The sequence below is a fragment of the Miniopterus natalensis genome, chromosome 5 (assembly GCF_054644295.1).
Source record: "Miniopterus natalensis isolate mMinNat1 chromosome 5, mMinNat1.hap1, whole genome shotgun sequence".
Lineage (NCBI taxonomy): Eukaryota > Metazoa > Chordata > Mammalia > Chiroptera > Miniopteridae > Miniopterus > Miniopterus natalensis.
The window spans coordinates 70,733,469-70,753,698 of NC_142085.1; the positions used below are offsets into that span (position 1 = coordinate 70,733,469).

At 38.4% G+C, this 20,230-nt stretch overlaps 1 protein-coding gene across 4 annotated transcripts in view; it reads left to right on the forward strand.

Annotated features, from left to right (window-relative positions):
- The window catches only part of AKAP7 (A-kinase anchoring protein 7), a 97,040-nt gene that overhangs the window by 59,305 nt on the left and 17,505 nt on the right, over positions 1-20,230 (forward strand). For 2 of the 4 annotated variants that reach the window (XM_087817624.1, XM_087817623.1), the window contains exon 8: positions 19,807-19,863. The exons of the other annotated variants lie outside the window; for them this stretch is intronic. In XM_087817624.1, the coding sequence (XP_087673750.1) occupies positions 19,807-19,863 (57 nt within the window). The remainder of the gene's footprint in view (positions 1-19,806; positions 19,864-20,230) is intronic. 4 annotated transcript variants of the gene reach the window in all.

Consider the following 20,230-nt stretch of genomic DNA (forward strand, 5'->3'; position numbering starts at 1 on the left):
GGATTTCAGTATAGTTCATTTAAAAAATATGTTTTTATTGACTTTTAGACAGAGAAGAAGGGAGAGGGATAGAGAGAGAGAAACATCAATAGGCCGCCTCCTGCACGTCCTCTGCTGGGGATCAAACCTGCAACCCGGGCATGTGCCCTGACCGGGAATCGAACTGGTGACCTTTTGGTTTATGGATTGACTCTCAACCACTGAGCAACACCAGCTGGGCTCAGTGTAGTTAATTTTTAACATTCTTTTCGTATTTTTAAAATATTTAGTTCCTTGAGTATGAATTATTCTATATTTTGGGTCTTTTTGGCATTCCATTTCCTCTGGTGCTTTTTAAGTTTTTTCGAGGGCTCATGTGCATGCTTTCCACCTCATAACCTCATGTGTGGTTTGGACATGTGTGCCATGGTCCCATAGGGTGCGCTGCTCTGAACTGGGTTAGAAGCTAACAACAGCAAACCATCCTTGTCTGCAGAGTTAAAGTTCACAAATTTGTGAGTTTTTTCTATAAAGAGTAAAGAAAATTAGCGCTTTGCCATTTTTCCTTCCAATATTTTCCAGATTTTATTTTGCTTTTAATTTTGGTCACAAGTTATTTTTTATATTCAATGTTTTAAACTTTGATTTTTTTAAATTATTGTGACTCGAGTCATCTCCAAACCAAAGACTTGATAAGTTGCCATAAGAAATGTCCAAACCTGTAGAGATTTTTATGAGTTTACCTGAGCCAAACTGATGACAATTTCTGGGAAGCAAAATCTCAATAGATTGAGAAAATGCTCCAGAGAATGTCAGCTTTGCAGCTTGTTTTATACATTAGAGGAGGAGATGTAAGGAGGGTTACATGAAATTCATTGGTGGTAGATTAAGGAGATGGGAGAAAGCAAAGCAAGAAAATCCCTAGGATTAGATCAAAAGCAAAACAGAAAGACATAGTTTTTTTACATTGGGGGTTCAGGATAGTTACTAATTAACATTTATAGCACTTATAGATGGTATGTGGGCAACAATGAGGGGTTCAGGTTCAGTGGTCACTACTCAGCTATGGTTGTGCCCTGAGGGGCCTGGAAAAGGAGATTACCTGACATTTAAAAGGTATGTTATTTTAGATGCAAAAAGACAATGGACAGGCTTAGTTAAGGTAAAGGTTGACCTTTGTCTAGGAAGCTGCAGGCCTGGGACGTGACTCTCTGCCATGACTCGCTTTTAGTTAGGTGTTTTTATGTTCAGACCATCCCACATGGTTACTTTTAGTCTGTGAGTTTGTAAGGCCTGCCATGCAAGCCTTCCCCGAGATTGTCAGGTTTGGTATGTGGCTCTTTTCTTGTTCACAGATACAGATGCATATTTATATTTTTTTCTAATTCTTTTTTCATTTGAGCTTTTAATCTCCCTGTTAATGATCATTAATATAAGTACTCAGACACAGGATTAACATAGAAACCCAGTTACTAAAAGTGGGTATGAAGTAGGGATTTAGTTTTCGGAATATATTTTAATAATTTTTTTATACCCTTCCAATTTAGTTTGTTTTCCAAAGATCACAGATTAGGAGTCTTTCATGTTATATTTGATTTGCACAGGGTTGGTTTTTACCCCCCGGTGTGTGTGTGTGTGTGTGTGTTTTCTGTCTAATTTGAATAACTTGCCAATAGTGGGGTAATTTTATGTAAAAAAATCTGGGTTTCTGCCACCTTCTGAACCATCTGGCCCCACATTCTTGCATGGCAGTGATTTCCTGGATGCGGTGGTAGGCACATTTACCTTAAAAGTAGCTGCCTTTTATAATTCCCCCTTACTCTGTTGTTTTTCTTATAAAATTTGCTTACCTGTTCACCGTACCTGCTTGACTCCTGAGGGCACTGTCCCCCCCGCCAGCTGTTGCTGGTCCCTGTGCCTGCTTAACATTTCCATGCTGGGCATTTTCCTCCTCTTCTGCCATCTGTACCTTTATATGGAGTGTTAGGGGAGTTCGCTAGGATGTAGAGGTAACATTCACACTTTTAGACACAAGGAATGGTACTACATTCTGGTTCTCTCATAATCAAAACTTTGGGTGATGTTATGCCTACTTAATATTGGGCTATAACTCTTTACAAACCTAATTGCATTAAACAGCTGTAATTCAAATCTCCACTCCCCAAACCCCAAAAAGGGAGGAAAATCAGGAATGAAATATGGTTCAAGTCTTCTAGGATGGTGAAAGCTGTCTTCTGTGAGCTACTTACTGGAGTTGCATGAATTAATTTTTCTCAGGCAGCTATGTTCCATTTATATTTCCTTAGGGAAGGTCGTTGACTAAATGACATCCTTTGCAAGCTTGATGAGCAATTCAGTGCTTGCAAAGACAAGTTTACTTTCAGCTGTCAGTCATATCTTATAGGGGGCAGTGGGGAATTTGGAAAGGTCTAGAAGGCATTTCTTTTGCAGGCCAGTGTATTTCTTGATAATTTCTGCAGGCAGAGGTGGGAACATTGGTTTTCTGGGAACACCAATCTTTTTTTGTTTAATAATAATTCATCATTAATTTAATATATTGAGCATATACAATGTGTATACTCCTCTCTTGGGTACCATGAAATACAGAGAAGTGTAAGACATATATCCTTAAGAGTGATATAGAGCCACCGGGCAGCTAAGATTACACCTGAGAAATAGAGACAGAAGAGGAGTAGATGAATAGAGCTTTGTCCATAACAATAATGGGCTTTGGTAAAGGATACAGTGGAAGAAGCTTATAATTTTACCTTCTGTGAGACTGTGGGGTTGGTGAGCGCCAGAGTTTGGATAAATAGGATGAGATTGAGGAGCAGAAAGATGGATGGTAGAGAAAGGACACTTTCTGGGAGCAATAGGTATGATTTACAGGGGTAGAGAGCAATGGACTGGGAGGCAGGGTAGGAGCAGTATTAGTGATAGGAGGCGCACTACAAAGACTGTAGTGATGGAGCCTACTGTCTAGTTAGTGGAGGAAGCCACACAGAGGAGGTTGCTTGGTTTGTGTGTTTGTGGCGTTGGTGAGGGAGGTAGAAAAGGAGAGGGGCACAGTCACACATACTGAGGCAGTGAATATGTAGTAAGGGAGACTGAGTAGATAGATGTGAGATAAAAAGTGGGTGAAGTTTAATACTCAACATAATGACAGGATTGGATCCTAAAGGTAAGACCTTCAAGACTGTAGCACAGAGGCAAATAGAAGCAAACAGGCCTGCACAGATATGGTGATAGAAGAGGAAAAGGCTCATTCACAGTCAGGTAAGTTAGAGCCATCACAGCTATAGTCCATTCAGTCTGTATCCAAAGCCAAACAGATCAGACCAAGATACCAGACTTTATGGGCTGAAATTCTTTGGAGAATTGTGAGTTGAGTCTGAATTTATACTATCCAGATGTCTCTGCTTTTTGAGAATCATCTTTAAGAGACCTGGATACCTTAGACCAATCCTGTCAGTCTTAAAATGCTTCTCATGGTTCATCCAGTGATTTCCAGTAGTTATATCTAGGTGGTGGTTCATCCAAAAGGAAAGGACTTTTGGGGTTGCATCTGGGGAGACCTCGGTCTGACTTTGGTGTCCTAATCTTCAGTGCTCCTTTACCATTAGGGGCATGGCAGAGTTCCAAAAGCTCTGGATCTTGCCTAATTTTATTGTGTAGGCATGGAGGTCTTCTTTATGGAAAAGAATACTGTCAGAATAATTGACCCACTGGTTGATGCGGCAGGAAGTGCTGGAGGGAGAAAGAAGTCAACATTTTTTCTTCATTGGATGAGAGGCATAGCTAGGACAAAAATCTTTGAGCTTTCTAGAATCGTTAAATCTTAACTTGCATTAGATCATTGATAAATAATACATTTAAAAAATGTTTAATTTGAAAATGTTTGTATTGCTTAAATGCCATATGCTTATGTAAAGGCCTACTTAGTAGGTAGAAGTATTGGCAATAGATATGTGCTTGAATGTCAGTTATTGTCATGTGAATCATTTACTTTTTGCTGTAGAAAAATATAATTCTCTGAATGATTTAATATTCTAATAATTTATAAGACTATACTTTTGTTGGGTTTTAAATTCTTTTAAAATATGTTTTTGTTCACTAGTTCTCAAAGTTTGGTTTATGGATCCCTGACAATTCCTGAGATACTTTTAGGGGTTTGTGAGGGCAAAACAATTTTTATAATAATATTAAGACATTATTTGCCTTTCCATTGGGTTAACATTTACACGGATGATGCAAAAGCAATGGTGAGTAAAATTGTGCATGGCCAGTATGAATCAAGGCAGTTGCGATTAAAAAATTTTTTAAAGTCAATTTTATATAAGAATGTTTTTGCTGAGTAGTAAATTATTAATTGTATTTTATCTCAACCTTTGAGAATGTGTCTTTTATATCCTGTGTAATAAATGGGAAGTGAGCATGAACACTTCTGCATATTGACGTAGGAAGTTGACTCAGGAAAAAGCATTTGTGTGATTGGTTAAACTGCAAGATAAAGTAGCCACTTTCTTTTATGGAATGCCATTTTCTTTTTTTGAAGGGTGACTGATGGACACACTATCATTTTCACACTTGTGTCTGACAGATATTTTCTTAAAAATAAATAAACCTGTCACATCAAGGACAACTGGCATTAGTTACAGCTAAAGATAAAATTCAAGCTTTCAGGCAAAACAAGAATTTTGGAGAACTCTAATCTATTACCATGAGTTTGACAGTTTCCTAAAACTTAATGACTTTTTTTACTTTTTATTATAGAAAAATTTTACACAAGAGAACAAAGAATAGAAAAATGAACTCTGTTTTCCCAGTTTGTTTTTATGTCTCTCATTACTATTTTTACTTTCTTGAGGTATGACATATAAAAACCTGCACATATTTAAAGTGTACAGCTTGATGAGTTTTTAACATATGTATTCACCTGTGAAGCCATCACCATCTAGATGCTGAACAGTTTCATTACCCCTAGAAGCGTATTTGTGCTCTTTTGCAGCCCATACTTAAAGACTTCCCTAATAGATGGAGTGATATTAATGAATGTGGTTGTTGTTGTTTTGATGATGTATAATGATATGTGTCAAAATATGGAAGATCTGCATAACTCAGTGAATCATTATTTTTAAAATGACTAATACATGTTATTATAAAAGACATGTATGAATAAAAGTTCCATGAAAAGTTCAGGATAGACCAAAAGATTTGACTGTAAAGAGTATGAAAAGTTCATTGAATAGGTTTTAAGATTCCACACTGTAACTAAACTTTAAGAAACTATAATTTGTTGACTTTTGGTATAGTATCATAAAAGAATATTCACAATTATCTAAATGGGCTACTCTTCTTTCTTTGAAGTATATGTTTATGTAAGGCAGGATTGAATGCAGAATCAGATATAAGGATAAGGTTGTCTTTAAGCCAGACAATAAAAGAAAATTGTGAAAATGTAAATTAATGCCATACTTCTCACTATAAAATTTTTAAATTAAAAATATAGATTTTATTACAAACATTATTTATGACAATATTTTACTTATAATGGGCTTATTGATATTTTGAAATGAATTAATAAATAAAAATTTTAAAATTCGGTTTTAATTTCTAATGCAGTAATACTGATAAATATAACCCCACATAAATAAAAATTCTTATTGGAGGGAGAGATTTTCAGTAATTTTTAAGAGTGTAAAGCAGTCCTGAGGCCAAAACATGTAAGAATTGGTGCTTTATTTCATGGTCCAAGGAGATCATGAAACAATTTAATCCTCAGACATTCTCCAAAATTCATTTTGATCAATATTTCCAACCTTTTTTCCCCCAACAAATTAATTTTGATGGTTACTCAGCTATCTTTCTATAAAATATAAATTGTTTTCATTCCTCTCTCCTTAATTTTTTCTCTATCTCTCTTTAATTTCCATCCAACATTCATTTTGTGGTTAAAATGTAACAAGTACAAAAATACGCCAGACCGACAGTAGCATGTATGTATGAAATGACTTATTTAAAAAGCGTTATAGCACCCTGGCTAGTTTGGCGCTCCCCCTCCCCCTCTCTGAAAAGCAATGGAAGGTATATCCTTGGGTAGGAGTAAAAAATAAATAAATAAGTAAAAATAAATAAAAAGCATTATTGCCCCGCCGGCATGGTGCAGAAGTTGAGCATTGACCAGTGGACCTGGAGGTCACTGTTGGATTCCCCATCAGGGCACAAGCCCAGGTTTCGGCTCGATCCCCAGCAGGGGGCTTGCAGGAGGCAGCTGACTGATGACTCTCTCATCATTGATGCTTCTAACTCTCTCTCCCTCTTCCTTCCTCTCCCTGAAATCAATAAAAACATAAAAAAAGTAAAAGAATTATTATATGAAATTGATATTTTATAGTTTACAAATGTGTTTTTTGTGGTGGACAGAGCCAAGATTTTCTCTTTTGTTGTTGTGGTTGCATAGGCTGTCAGGGAGATGATTCAGAAAATTTCATCTCTACTTAGACCAGCGATTTTCAACCTTGATCATCCCATGGCACACAAGCTAATTACTAAAATTCTGTGACACGCCAAAAAATATATTTTTGGCCTATCTGACACACACAAAAAAAATAGGTGTAATTTTGATCATTCATACCCGCCGGCTGTTGTTGTGTTGGCTGTTGTCATTTTTTATTTGACAGTGTAAGAGAAAAGAGGTCGGTGCCTCTGACTAAATAGCCAGGTACTGCATGTTTTAAAAATTCTTGCGGTGCACCAGTTGAAAATCGCTGACTTAGAGCAATTAAGATGAATCTATTTCAAGCATGTTAAAAGAGGGAAATAGCTTATAATCTGAGGAAACTGGACTTTTTTTCACTTGAAAACTTTAGCAGTTGCAAATTTTCTCAGTTCAGAATCATCCAGTAATTTAAGAAGAACTCAGTAGAAGGTGTTTCATTATTTACTTTATGACACAGAAACCGAGTGACCATATAATTTGTCATTCAAATGGTATACTTATAGGTGTACTATGCTGGGATGAAAGAAAACCAAGACTATCCTGGTTTAATTGGGACGTATGTCATCCTACCTGGAAAGCATAATGCTTTTTGAAAAGCAGAGCTTTGGACATGTTAAAATATGATATTTCAAATGCCAGTCTTGTTCCTTTTTGTAATCTAATTGTCCTCTTCTTAAATGTTTTTTTGATGAATCAGGTCTTGTAAGAAGAAAGTGTTTGAAATTTCGTTGTTATATGCCCCTATATAAATGAAAAGAAATTCACAATTGGAACCCTCAGCTTATTTCTGATATCTGTTTGAGTTAGAGGAAGCTTCAGATTAAGTAAGTGAGAAAATTAATCTTAGTGATGGCTCACTATGTTTTAACTGGTGTATCAGCTATTAATCTGGATGCTAATACAAAGTGGCAGCTGTGGCTCAGACTATTTTGAAAATTCAACCATCTGTTGGCCTGGTTTCAAACCTTATGATTTATATTAGATGCCTTAGGAACCCTGCATATTAAAGGGGCCGTGCTATGTGGTCATTTTAACTCTCAGACAAATTAAGCACTGCTGTTAGAATGATGCAGTAATAATTTGTTATTTTATGATTTTTTTGTAGAGCCTTCAACTTTAAGTTTATTTTGGAAAACATGAAAGTAATTTTTCCCCAGATGTATGCTTATTTTATTTTTTTAATTTATTTTTCAATTACAGTTGACATACAATATTGTATTAGTTTTAGGTGAACAACATAGTGATTAGATGTTTATGTACCTTACAAAGTGATCACCCAGTAAGTCTAGTACCCATCTGACACCATATATAGTTATTTGTTGACTATACAGTCGATATTGAATTCCAAATAACAAGAAAAATGAACTACATGAATGAAATGATTGGAGTGCAGAGTCTGTGGTCAAACAAACCCATTAAGATATAACTAATTAGTGTTAGAAGACCCTTCCAGTTGCCGGTTATGGCTAACTAGCCCATCGTATTGCCTAATTGCTCTGAATACATTGTTTTCACTACACTAAAAATGCTTATTAATTTTTTAAAAGTACCAAGCACAGTGCCTGACAAATAGTGTTATAAACATGTTAGTTATTAATATTAATAGCTGTACTAGTTGTATTAGAATACTTATTGGAACAGTATTCTTACTTCTCTAACATCAAAATGCCCATTTCAGCTTTATATAGATTTACATTATTCTTAATGTTTTCTGTAAATTGGCATGTGATCAACATTGGTGCATTTCAAAAATAAAAATATGTATATATAATAATATATATATACGGGTGGGCAAAAGTTGGTTTACAGTTGTGAGTACACCTAACAGTTTATTCTTGTATTATTTATTAATTATTGTATTATTTGCCATACAAACAGCTATAAACGGACTTTTGCCCCACCCTGTATATGATCTATGTATATAAATACAGTGGTGAAGATAAAAGCTCTACTTTTGCGGGGGGGGGGGGATGACAATAAATTTGGTAAATCTATTTAACGTAGTGTTATCTAAAGAATTAATTTGATAATGTGGCGAAATCACCAGAGACAAACATCTGAAACTCATTAAATTCCTTTTTATTTTTGTGAGGCACAGAGGAATTGGACAGGATGCAGAATAGGGGAGAGAGAGTGTACTGGAGAGAGACAAGCCATGACCCAGAACAGACAGACAGACAGACCTGTTCTGATGGCCGCTGCCACTTCTCAACTAGGCAACCTTGTGCACATTACTTAAGGACCCCATACCCATAGGGTAGGGCTAATAATGGTGGTTACCTCATAAAAATGTGAGAACGGAATGAGATAATGCCCGAAAAGCACTTAGCATCATGCTGACACATACTCAGTGTTCACTCACTAGTGCCCATTTTTATTGCTGTTTTTATTTCAAACTGTATGTAGAATTCTCAGGACCAGGACAGAGAAGGCCAAAGACTGACTTAAGGAAGGGTTAGTATTTATAAAAAGTAAATTTCTTCTTAATCTTTACTAGCAGTACACTATTCTAGGAATGAGGAAAAACTTTGGACTCGGAAAGATTGTTAAACCCTGGAACAAGGTGTTAAAGGATTTGTGAAATGCCTTTATTTTTAAGGAGGAAGAGAGAGTGCCCTTTATGAGGTCATCTGACCTGGAGGTCTGAGTGACTTCATGGTTTCTTCCATCATTATGATTCACATGTTCTCTATTTTGTGTTAAATTGTTGTATTTTAGTTTTTTGCCAAAGCTAGACTTGCTGATTAATTGGAAAAGAAGTAATAAAATTCTCATTGTCTAGCTCTGTCTGAAAATCTATTCCACTGTATTCTTCTTTTGTTATATATTTACTCTTAAAATAGGGATTGGAAGGAGAGGCTGACTATAGTGAGTAAATGGCTCTTGGTTGTCACACCCTGGCAGAGCCAACTTGGGATTCATCAGTGTTGCCTGAGCTATCAGTTCATTCCTAACTCCCTCAGGGCATTTGAAGAGCTGCTAGCTGTGCACATAAAGACTCCTTCACTGTAAAACTTCCTTAGTCTTTTTATGGTTGTTATAATTTATTTGTGCAATTTACTGAACAGATATTTATTGAAGTCACCAAGTGCCAAGCGTTATGCTGTCTGAATATTGAAGATCAAAGATGGGCCAGCACAGACCATACTCTCAAAGAGTTTAATTTCTAGTGGGAAATCATGCAAACAATTACAATTTAAGTGATAATGACTGTAATTAAGTTGATGGGAACCAAGTGAGGGTAGTTATACTTCGGCCTGGGATTGTCAGGAAAGGCTGCACAGAAGAGGTAAGGTTTGAGCTAAAAGGAGAATGTGGGGAGGGAGACAAGAAAAAGGGAGGTGCTTTTCAGGCTGTGTAGATACTCAGAGGAGTGTAAGTAATTCACTCTGCACATGAATTACTTGTCATTCAGGTCTTATTTTTAATTCAGATCTTATTTTGTAGGGAATAGGAGCCATAAAAAATTTTGGAGTTTAAAATGTCACAATCAGATTTGTACTTTAGAAAGGTCACTCTACCAGTAGTATAAACGCACGGTGGTGGAGAGGGAACGGGACACTGAATCAGCAAGAGCGAGAAGGCCGGGCGCTAGTCGAGGCAGGTCCTGATCGCTGCCTGCGGTTAGCATGCGCAGGCGCTGAGAAGCAGGGGTGCACTGCAGATCTGGGGAGGCAGGAGAATCAGTGTTTTCAGGGGTAGGGTGGGTTATGAAAGACGGGATAATTCTAGGATGGCTCCCAGGTGTGGGCTTCAGACAGCTAGCGGATGGCAGTGCCCTACACCCGCAGAGGATAGAAGAAAACAGATTTTGACAAGAAGATGATGAGTTCGATTTTAGAGACAGTAAAGCACTTGTGGCCCAATCAAGTGAGGTCCAGGAGGGAGGTCTGGGGCATAGATGATATATTCAAGAGGTAGGTATGGGATTCGGTGGCTTTAGGCCGTGGGTGGGTGTGAATGAGGTAGCTGAGGGGTACCTGGGCAACCTGGGACTGCAGACTAGTTTTGCAGCTAGTTACCTGAGATAACCATTGTAGAGGAAGGAAGGAGACCTTAAACAATGGGACTAGGATAGAGATAAAAGGTTGTGGAAATTATTTAAGTAAATATGACGTCCATTTATTGTTTCTTGTTGGTCTATGGGATCTGGACAGCAATGACATAAAAATTTTCCTTTACTATCCAAATTTACTTGATGTACAGAGAAACTTGTTCTGGTAAAAACAGGATCATGAGGGTTAAAGAAACACAGAGTATACATTATTTCCCTTTATGAAGTTTGAGTTCTCTGTCTTTTTTCATTAACCCATAAAGATCCTTTGATGAGATAAGGACGTATTGCCAGTTCGTGAATTGTGGCTTTATTTGCTCTTCTAGTGGCTAAGATATTCAGGTGAATACTTTGTCTTGATTCTGGCCATGAGGAAAGGAAACTGCATTAGATCTTCACAGGCTTTATGTTCCATACCAGGGAACCACAGCTGCGAAATATATTTTCATCGCTTAACAGCTCTTACCAAAGCAAAAGCTCCCGTATAGGAAGCCAGCCTCAGCATAACAAGGTTCAGGGAGGGTGGCTCGCAGTTTTGTGGCTTGTCCTGCTGTGCAGTTAGCAAGGAGGGTGTTTATGTGTGGCGTTCATTTATCCATATATGATCGTTTATCTTATTTTATTTTATTTTATTATTTTATTTAATTTATTAGCATGACACTCTTTTTCAGTGGTTTACTTTTTAGGGCTTTTTCTTTTTTTTCGCTATATGAAATTATTTATAGACCTTTTCAATCACTTGCTTCATTTTAATTGACCAAACAGTAGATACCACATTTTTGTTAAAAGGAAGGTAAATACAAAACTCCAGCGGACACTAGTGTTTTGCCTGTTGAGTCCATTCTCTTTCCTTTCTTCCCTGCTGGCAGAGTCCCCTCCCTTCCCTGGAGGCAGTGGGCTTTAGGGCATCTGGGACCCGCTTTAGCCAGCAGGTGATTGGGTCCATTCTTCTGGCCAGTGATTAGTTTAGGAAGTGGCATGTGACCCCATTCTGATCTGTGAGGGGAAGTCTGCTTGGGACCTCAGGGAACAGCTTTCTTGCTGATACACAGAGATTGTAGGGAAGAGAATGCCATTTTTTAATAGGAAGTTTTTGGATATACGTATGTACCCAGACTTAGTAGCCACCGTGGGGCACGCCAGGTGAGCACGCATGCTGAGTAAGGGAGACTAAAAAGGTGAGTCTTGATGATCTCGTTAAACCACTGAATTAACCAATCCTGGAACCACTCTATCTCAGATTATAGTGATGACATTTTTTTAATGTCAGATAGACTTTTCAGATGTGAAATAAGAAACTTACTAATAAAAAACAAACTCAGTACTTTGGGTTTATGGGTATTTAAACAACAGTGCTGATAGTTACCAGATGTTGTTAGAAGTGCCCATAAACAGAATGAACACTGACATAGTGTATCAGAAGAATCTCAGCCCAGGACATGGTGGATCATGACAGAATCTGAGACCTGCCAAAGCCAATCTTGATTTAACTGCATTTCATTTAGTATAAGTGAATTTTCTTTTTATTATCTTGGGGATGCTCTCTTACTTTCTTATCCCTTTAAGTGTTATTAGAGGGAAAAAAGCTTTAATAATGATGCACTGAGTTATTAAAGCACTTTTTATTTGACATCTTCAAATCCTTTACACAGCAGGAACTGTGACTGACTTTTGTCTTGCCCAAGGTCAAATAGTGGACCACTTTCAGAGCTAACTACATATTGAGGATATTGCACGTAAAGAGTAACTAGGACCTGTGAAAAACCCCAATACATTAGGGACTGTAGAACCAAATTTTATGTTGTTTATAGTGTCAAACTACAAATAAAATATACTCATTGGGTCCTATGGCATTTCTGAAGTATATTTTTTTCTTTCTGTGAAGATACTGCTTTCTCTCTGAAAGGCTCTTAAATAAGAAATCAGCCATGTCAGGTGATACAAACACTGGCCAGCAGATCAGTGTATTCTTTGGGGTGTGTGTGTGTGTGTGTGTGTGTATGTGTTTTAATAGGTTTTAACATCCAAAATGTTTAACTTCTCCTTTAGTAACTAAGTCATGTCAGTTTTGGTGATTTTATTGCTAATGCTTGAAAAGGACAGACTATAAAAAGCAGGACTGAACAGCCTGGAAAAGATGACTGTTCTGGCCCTTGCGCTCACGTTTCTGCGTTGCCTTAATGAAACTGCCCTGTGGGATTTGCCACAGTGCGAATGTCCTGCATCCTAGAGGCTGCCTCCAAGTGTCCGCCGCCTCCCCTCCTTTGGCCCTGGCTTTCTCACCTACTCTGGCTGGACATCTCGACCCAAGAGCTCACTTCACCCCAGGAGCTGATTTAATTATCACGTAAGCACAAATTGAGTGTTTAATAAATTGTCCCTTGAATCAAATTGGATTGATAAAATGGTATAATATAAATTCGAGGTGTCCAAAGAGACAATGTAACTTGTCAGCCCTTCTCCCAGCCTTGTCTCAAGAGCTCTGCTGCTTTCTGTTCCCCAAGCAGGGGCATGCATTCTCTTCCCTAATTTATTTCTCACCAGTTCTGGAAATGTCTTCAACTCCAGCATTGGCTAAGCTTGGTCCACACACAGGGAAGAACTGACTGAATAATAAGCATGGAGGAGGCATTGAAAATTGGCTGTAAGCAGGAATGCATTGGCAGACTTATGCATTGCCACTGTGGATCTCTTTCGGAGGTGGGGTTATCTGCTTGTTTCTGCCCCTTTCCAAATGCACTTAACTGTGTAGGGCACGTTAGGTTTTTCTCCATGTGTTCTATAGGAAAAAAACACAGGTCTCTTTCCAATTACATACTGAAATTGTATAGCATATGGCAATTTCAAATACAAATACTTATAACTTTTAGTTTTAGAGGAAAACAACTAAAGCACTGCAAAGAGAAGAAGTCTTTGTTGAAAATATGACTAATGTAGGAATAATGGTAAAAAAAAGAAAAGAAAAAAGATTCTTGGCTCCCAAATTTTATAGACCAAGATTATTTTCCCTGGTAGTTAAAAACAGGACTTTAATGGTGAGATTTACAGATAATTCTTAAAGTTTTCAGTTATGATTTTTTTCAGCCTCTTTTCCTTACAGACACTTGTAAGAACAGCTTTCAAATATTAGTATTTAATGAGGTAGTTTTAGAATATTACCCTTAGGTTACAAAATGGCTGTGAAGATGCAGCCGTGGCGAAATCATGGAAGGGCAGCTGTTGGGTCTGGGTGATAAATAAACGCTTATTGTGGATTGACTATTGAGACTTGAAATTTGGTTTTAAAAGAACATACTTAAATAGAATACAGTATTGGGTATGTCCATCCAGCCTTCTTCAGGCCCAGAATCATTGTTTGTCTGTTGGTAAACTGATGTCAGCATAAAAAATTGGGCTATATTCTAAAATGTCCCAATTTTCATAAGTTGTGTTTCCATAAATTGTCAAGCACTTGTTGAACTTCCGTATGTTTTCACTGAAACTGTGACATTTCTTGGCATTGCAGTTTTCATTAAGTGTGCATCCTGCTGTATCTTGAAATCTTCCTAAAGTGTCTCTTTTGTGCTTAAAGGCATTCTCCCGAGGCTTGGCTCCAAAACCTGGAGGGATAAAGCAATATTTTCCCCTTTCTTTACACTTCATGATTTAAAGTCCTCTTTCTTCCTACTCTTTTGAATAAAGGGACATTAATTAATTTTCCTTTTCTTTCTCATGTGTTTCCATAGTTGTCAAACTCAGATTTCCTTTAATTAATGAATTAGAGGTCTCAGTAGAGTTGGTAATCTGTACAGTTGTATAAAATCAGAATCTTACAGTGAGATTTGTTCTTTATCTGAGTCAGACTTTTACAGCAAGGTTGCTCAGAAGTCCAAATATATATGTATTCAGTTTTGGGTAGAAAATAATGCCAACCAGTGACATACAGAATAGAGATTTGGTGATAGGTAAGAGTTATTTTTTCCCACTAGAGACAATAATCAGAGTTGTTATTTCAGAGTATATGGAGAAGAGGCAGCTGCCACCCCCGCATGCTTTTAAATTTTATTCCTGCCATATTAACCATTATAATAAAAATTTAAACACTATAGTAGATACAGGCAACTGTCCTAACCATAATTTATCATAGCCAGCGCCTGTGAGAAAAGAAGCATGCAAAGGTTAGGCTTTTAAATTTATGAACATCATGATATCATACCAGCTATTTTTACTCATTGGGGCTAACCTTTTTTTAAAAATCTTCTTTAAGTTATGGTAGATCTCTGTGTATCACTGAAAGGCATTTGTTAATTCTCTAATAAAACCCCGTCAACATCCTTGGGGATGACTTGTGAATGGTATACATTGCTGTTTCCCTGGAAGGTGAATGCTTTCTGGGGGCCATTCTGGTATCTCTGTGCTCCATACATAGTGTCTCTCCATGCATCAGACAGCAGTGTTGGCCCAGCTCCAAGAGGGATCTGTGTTTGTGTCCTTTGTTTTAAAATAGGAACATATTACTCTAGGAGCACTCATAAAGGGATTTGGTATCAAATTTGAGAAACCAAGATATTTAAAACATACTACAGTAGAGCTTGGTTAAATAACTACTTTTCTGCACATTTTTCTGAAATTGTAGTATGCTGTTTTATAAAGTATATACCTGATGACACACATAAGTTGTGTTTAATAATACAGAACTCTGGGATCATATGCTTAGGGTTTATGTGGCCAAATTGAGTTCAAATCCCATTATTGTCATATACTCTGAGAGATTTTAGCGCAGTTACTTTTCTGAGCTCAAATTTATTCATCTGTAAAATGGGGATGGTAATAGTACCTCGCTCATAAAGCTAAGTGGTGATTAAATGAATGAGTACATGTAAAAGCACTTAGCAAGTGCCTGACATATCATACAGTATGTGCCTGGAAGACGTTAGCACTTATTCTTATTCGACTCACTTCTTGATTGTTTTTGTGAGACAGGGAAATGTGAGGAGGGGCTTATCTATTTTACTATTTAAGTAAGTTACATACTGTTGTATTCCCAAATAATTGGGTAAATGATGGCTACTTTCTAAGTCCTGAATGTCTCTATTTATATTTGAGGGGGCGCATAGATGGACAGTAAAAAAAATCAAATTTTTTCACCAGTATTCCTAATATATATATATGGTTTGTTTCTAAAGTGAAAGCTACAGACACATAATTTTCTCATTTTTTTTGAGTTGGAAATTTATTTATATGAAAACTTACATGAAATATATAGAAATGAAATCACATTTAATTGTATATTTAATGAATTATCTTTAAAAAAAAATCCAAACTATGCAATGTGAAGACCATTCTTGGAAATCCTGGGCTAGGTGTCTGAAAAGAATGAAAAGTACATGCAGCATGCAGAGTACGATTGTACATGCTGCATTCAGAGTATGATTGTACATGCAGCACTCAGAGTACGATTGTACATGCAGCACTCAGAGTACGATTGTACATGCAGCACGCAGAGTATGATTGTACATGCAGCACGCAGAGTACGATTGTACATGCTGCATTCAGAGTACGATTGTACATGCAGCACTCAGAGTACGATTGTACATGCAGCACGCAGAGTATGATTGTACATGCAGCACGCAGAGTATGATTGTACATGCAGCACGCAGAGTATGATTGTACATGCAGCACGCAGAGTATGATTGTACATGCTGCATGCAGAGTATGAAAGTACATGCAGCATGCAGAGTACGATTGTACATGCTGCATGCAGAGTATGATTGCACATACTGCATTCAGAGTATGAAGTCCATGCTGCATGCCGAGTATGAAAGTCCGTGCTGCATGCAGAACTTTGGAAGTTTTCATTATTGTTCATTGCCCTCTCCTGCCAGCTCCTGGTAGGTAGGTGTGTGTGCCTACCTAGGATCAGAGGAGTAAAGGAAGAATTCGGATGGTACTTCTGGCACTAAGAACAGCCTTTCATTCTTACAGTGTCATCAAGTAAGGCTGTTCCCTCTGCAAGATAACAGATTTTGAACAAGTGCATGAAATCACTGATCTCGTGTCATGAAGCTCAAAATATGTCATGCCTTGAAGTTGTTTTGCTGCCCTTGACTTCCTTAACCACCTTGTGATTTAAATGAGAAAGATGCTCTTATTCCTGATCTTTTCTCAGTAATGGGTCTCAATTTTCTGGGCTATTGACATAGTTGATGCTACTATTTCAAAATTTATAGTATTGATTAATGCCGTAATAGGGGAACAAAGCAGTGGTTCAGAAAGCAGATATTTAACTTAAAAGGTATGCCGTCAAGTGCAGATAACAATCCCTATTCCCATTTCCCCCCATTTTCCCTGTCATTTCTGCCGTTTGTTATGTAGTTTATGGAACTTCGTTCAAGTTGTGTTGTCAGCGTTCTGCGGTGTCAGGTTCCCCATTCGTAAAACAAAGAAACTAAAATCTGGGGAAGAAAGCTAGCTCTTCCTCTTCAAGCAGCAGACAGAAAATGTTTTTCCCTTTGGCGTTCCCCGTGTCTTTACCGTGCTCGTCTGCAGGAGAAGGGCTGGGGCGGGCTGTGCTTCATCACCTTTCCTGTGGGCACTCACAGAGACCCGCAGGGCACACGTGGCACTTGCCGGGGGCCAGAGCTCTGTTCTGTGGGCTTCGTCGCGCATGTGACCACTTCTTGCAGTGAATGCCAGTCCCGGAGCGGGAGGACGGGGTGGAGCCTTCCTGCTCCCTGCGGCCCCTTCTCCCGGCTGTGGGCTGTGGGCTGAGCGCTGGCTCGCAGGCTCCTGCACGGCTCCGGGAGCGCAGCGGGCAGGGCTGCTCACAGAGCTGGGTGTCAGCTGCATTTCCCATTCGGGGGGCCCGGGGAGAGCACCGGGAAGGAAAGACGGCACCAGTGCCATGGGCCAGCTCTGCTGCTTCCCTTTCTCCAGAGACGAGGAAAAGATCAGTAAGTGACTTGCGCTGTGCAGAATCCTGAGTGCCTGCCTGTTCTGCGTGGCCGTCTTCTAGAGGTGGTTTTGGGTTTTTTTTCTTGTGCAAAAGATAGAATAATCAGCTGTGATTTTCCCTGTGTTTTTCTTAAAAGATTTGGAGGGTGTGTAGTGAATAATTAACTGTAAAAGTGCACTAACTCAATAAATAGGCTGGGTTAAATGTAAAATACTGAAAACTCATCTTTGATATTCGTCTGTTAGTAGCCTTACAGCTCATTTTTATCACACTGTCTAGAGTCAGAGTTTAGTTTTGAGTTTCTTGAAATCACTGTCTATCATTTGATGTATTGTATAAGCCAGGCTTCATTTTGCTTGTCTGAAATTGGGATGTTTTCAGAGCAATGCTCAATGATAGCATATAGAGAAGTAAAGCTGGCTCTAAAATGACATGCATTTGCAGATATTTTCCTGTATCTTCTGCTTTGTTCATGGGTAACTGTAAGGCTGCTCCAAACAAGTGATGCACTTTGCTTCCAGCAGAAACCTCACCAAATATTTTTAAATGAATGTCAGGCAGATTCCACATTTGCTTATGGCCCAGAAAAGAGAACTTAAAGTGATAACATTTGCATTGAAATTTTTTTCCTTACTGGCTTATATGTATTCCCTTACATATTAGCTTTGCTAAATACAGTACTAATATTTTAATTAGTGTGCTGAATAGAATTAGCCTTATGCTAGTTGCCCCAAAATATTGAATTTTTACTTCTTTTTCAATAAAATATTCATAGTTGCAGTTACTAAATCTGCAGCCACATTTCTATCATGTCAGTGCTTTATTTAAATACACTTAAATCTGTCTATAGAAACTTGTGATATCTGGTTCAGGTGCTCAAAGGTCCATATCTGACTTATATTTCCTGCTGCTTGCTCCTCAGGAAACTAACCAGGGATAGGTTTTAAAAAAATTAATGCATATCCCATACCTATTCACTGGGGAAATAAACCAGTTTTTGCAAGAAATCTTCTGTGAGTGCTGGAATAAATTTTGGGAGTCTTTGGAGCATCTGATTATTAACAAGAGCCAATGGCTGTGCTCTAAATTTTACTTATGAAAATGATACTGTGCAGTATGTGATGATGCTGATCTTAAAACCCGAAAAGACTTTACAAGAAAACCATTCATTTTCTAGCAACGAGCATTGGCATTCGTTTGGCAGCCTGAAACTTTTCAGAGGTTTGTCAGAATGATTTATTTACGGTTCAGAGGGTTTTGGTTGACTGATTCCTTCCTGAAGGACTGTGCCTATCTGAAAACCCTTGGCATGGACAGACAGGACAGGGCATTCTTTCCCACCCTTCTCCACTTCCTGTTCCCCTGCTCCAGGTTTTCGCTGGGACTTCTGCTTTCCTTCATTGTTCCTCTTCGCTGTCTGTAAGCAGTCTCCTTGGCTCTCAGGGAAGTCAAGTGTCACTTCAATGAGGCATTTGCTCTCTTCTGGCTTCTTTGGGATCCTTGCAGTGCAGTTTTGCATTTTATACACAGTGCTTCTTAATATTGGTGGGCAGGAAGTGGTATATATTACTTTTTGGGTTTGTTTTCTCAAGTTCCAAAAATTTAAAAAGAAAATGAAGACAGGATACTGTCTGAAGTGAAGTCCCAGTCCAGCAGCGCAAATTACAGTTAGCAGTCAATGCGTTTGCACGCCCTTTCCTCTCACTCACCCCACTGGTCCCCTGTTCCTCCTCACTCTCTCCCCATCATCTGTTTTTTATTTTTGTCATTGCTTCACCGTTTTTTTTTGCTCCTGATCTACTCCGCACTCCATTCACACACACCATCAGCTGTTTTCTGATACTGTGTTTAATTTCTGTGCAATAGGATGGCCTAAAGAAAGGCTTCTCTGCCAGGCACTGCTACATTGCTGATCATATATGTCTAAAAGAACTTACAAAGGGGATTTGAAAAAAAAGTGGCAGAGGATTCATTAGCTAGCATGCCTCAAGAAACATGTTAATTAGCACCAGTGGTAGATATCCATCCTGTAAGTTGTGTTCATAACGTGTATAAGAATCCATAGTAAACATCTGGGAGGGCCCAGCATTTTTCTGATCTTGCTACTGGATGTACAGTAACCTCCTGGGCCTTACTCATCTTTGGGTCCCCACCCACTAGCCTCATTAGCCTGCTCTGAGCCACACGCTCAGTGAGGACCTACTAGGGACAGAGCACGCAAGTGCCAGTGCCTACGCCCTGCTGATTCCGCCGGAAAGGGTGATGGGCCCTCAAATTATAGAGGATTAAATGAGTTTGTGGTGAAAGTTTAAATTTGTGGATGTCATTCTCAAAACACAGGTGAGTCGTCTACAGTCCTGCAGAGCTACAGAAGGGAGGTGCCCAGCTGGCCAGGTGGTAAGGATCAAGTGACCCCGCTCCCTTCCCTCTGCCGTTTGATTCGGTTGTCGCCCTTGGTGGTGGTGGTAGATATCAAGTATTTTCATTTTATTGCTTCATTAGTATTTTCATTTTATTGCTACTGTTTTAATCTATTGATAGCAAACAAAGTGATTTTTTAATCAACTAGTTGTGCAGGGGCCTAAATTTATGTGGAAAGTTAATTGTATGCATAGCCAGAAATCTTGATAATGGGGTGGATAGTCAAATACATGGTTTATTTTTCAATTCATGCAGCACAAAGCAGCTAGACCCTTTTTGTTTAAATCCAGCAGTTGAACATTTTTCTCAAACTATATGCTTTTTGCCACAATAATTTGAATGT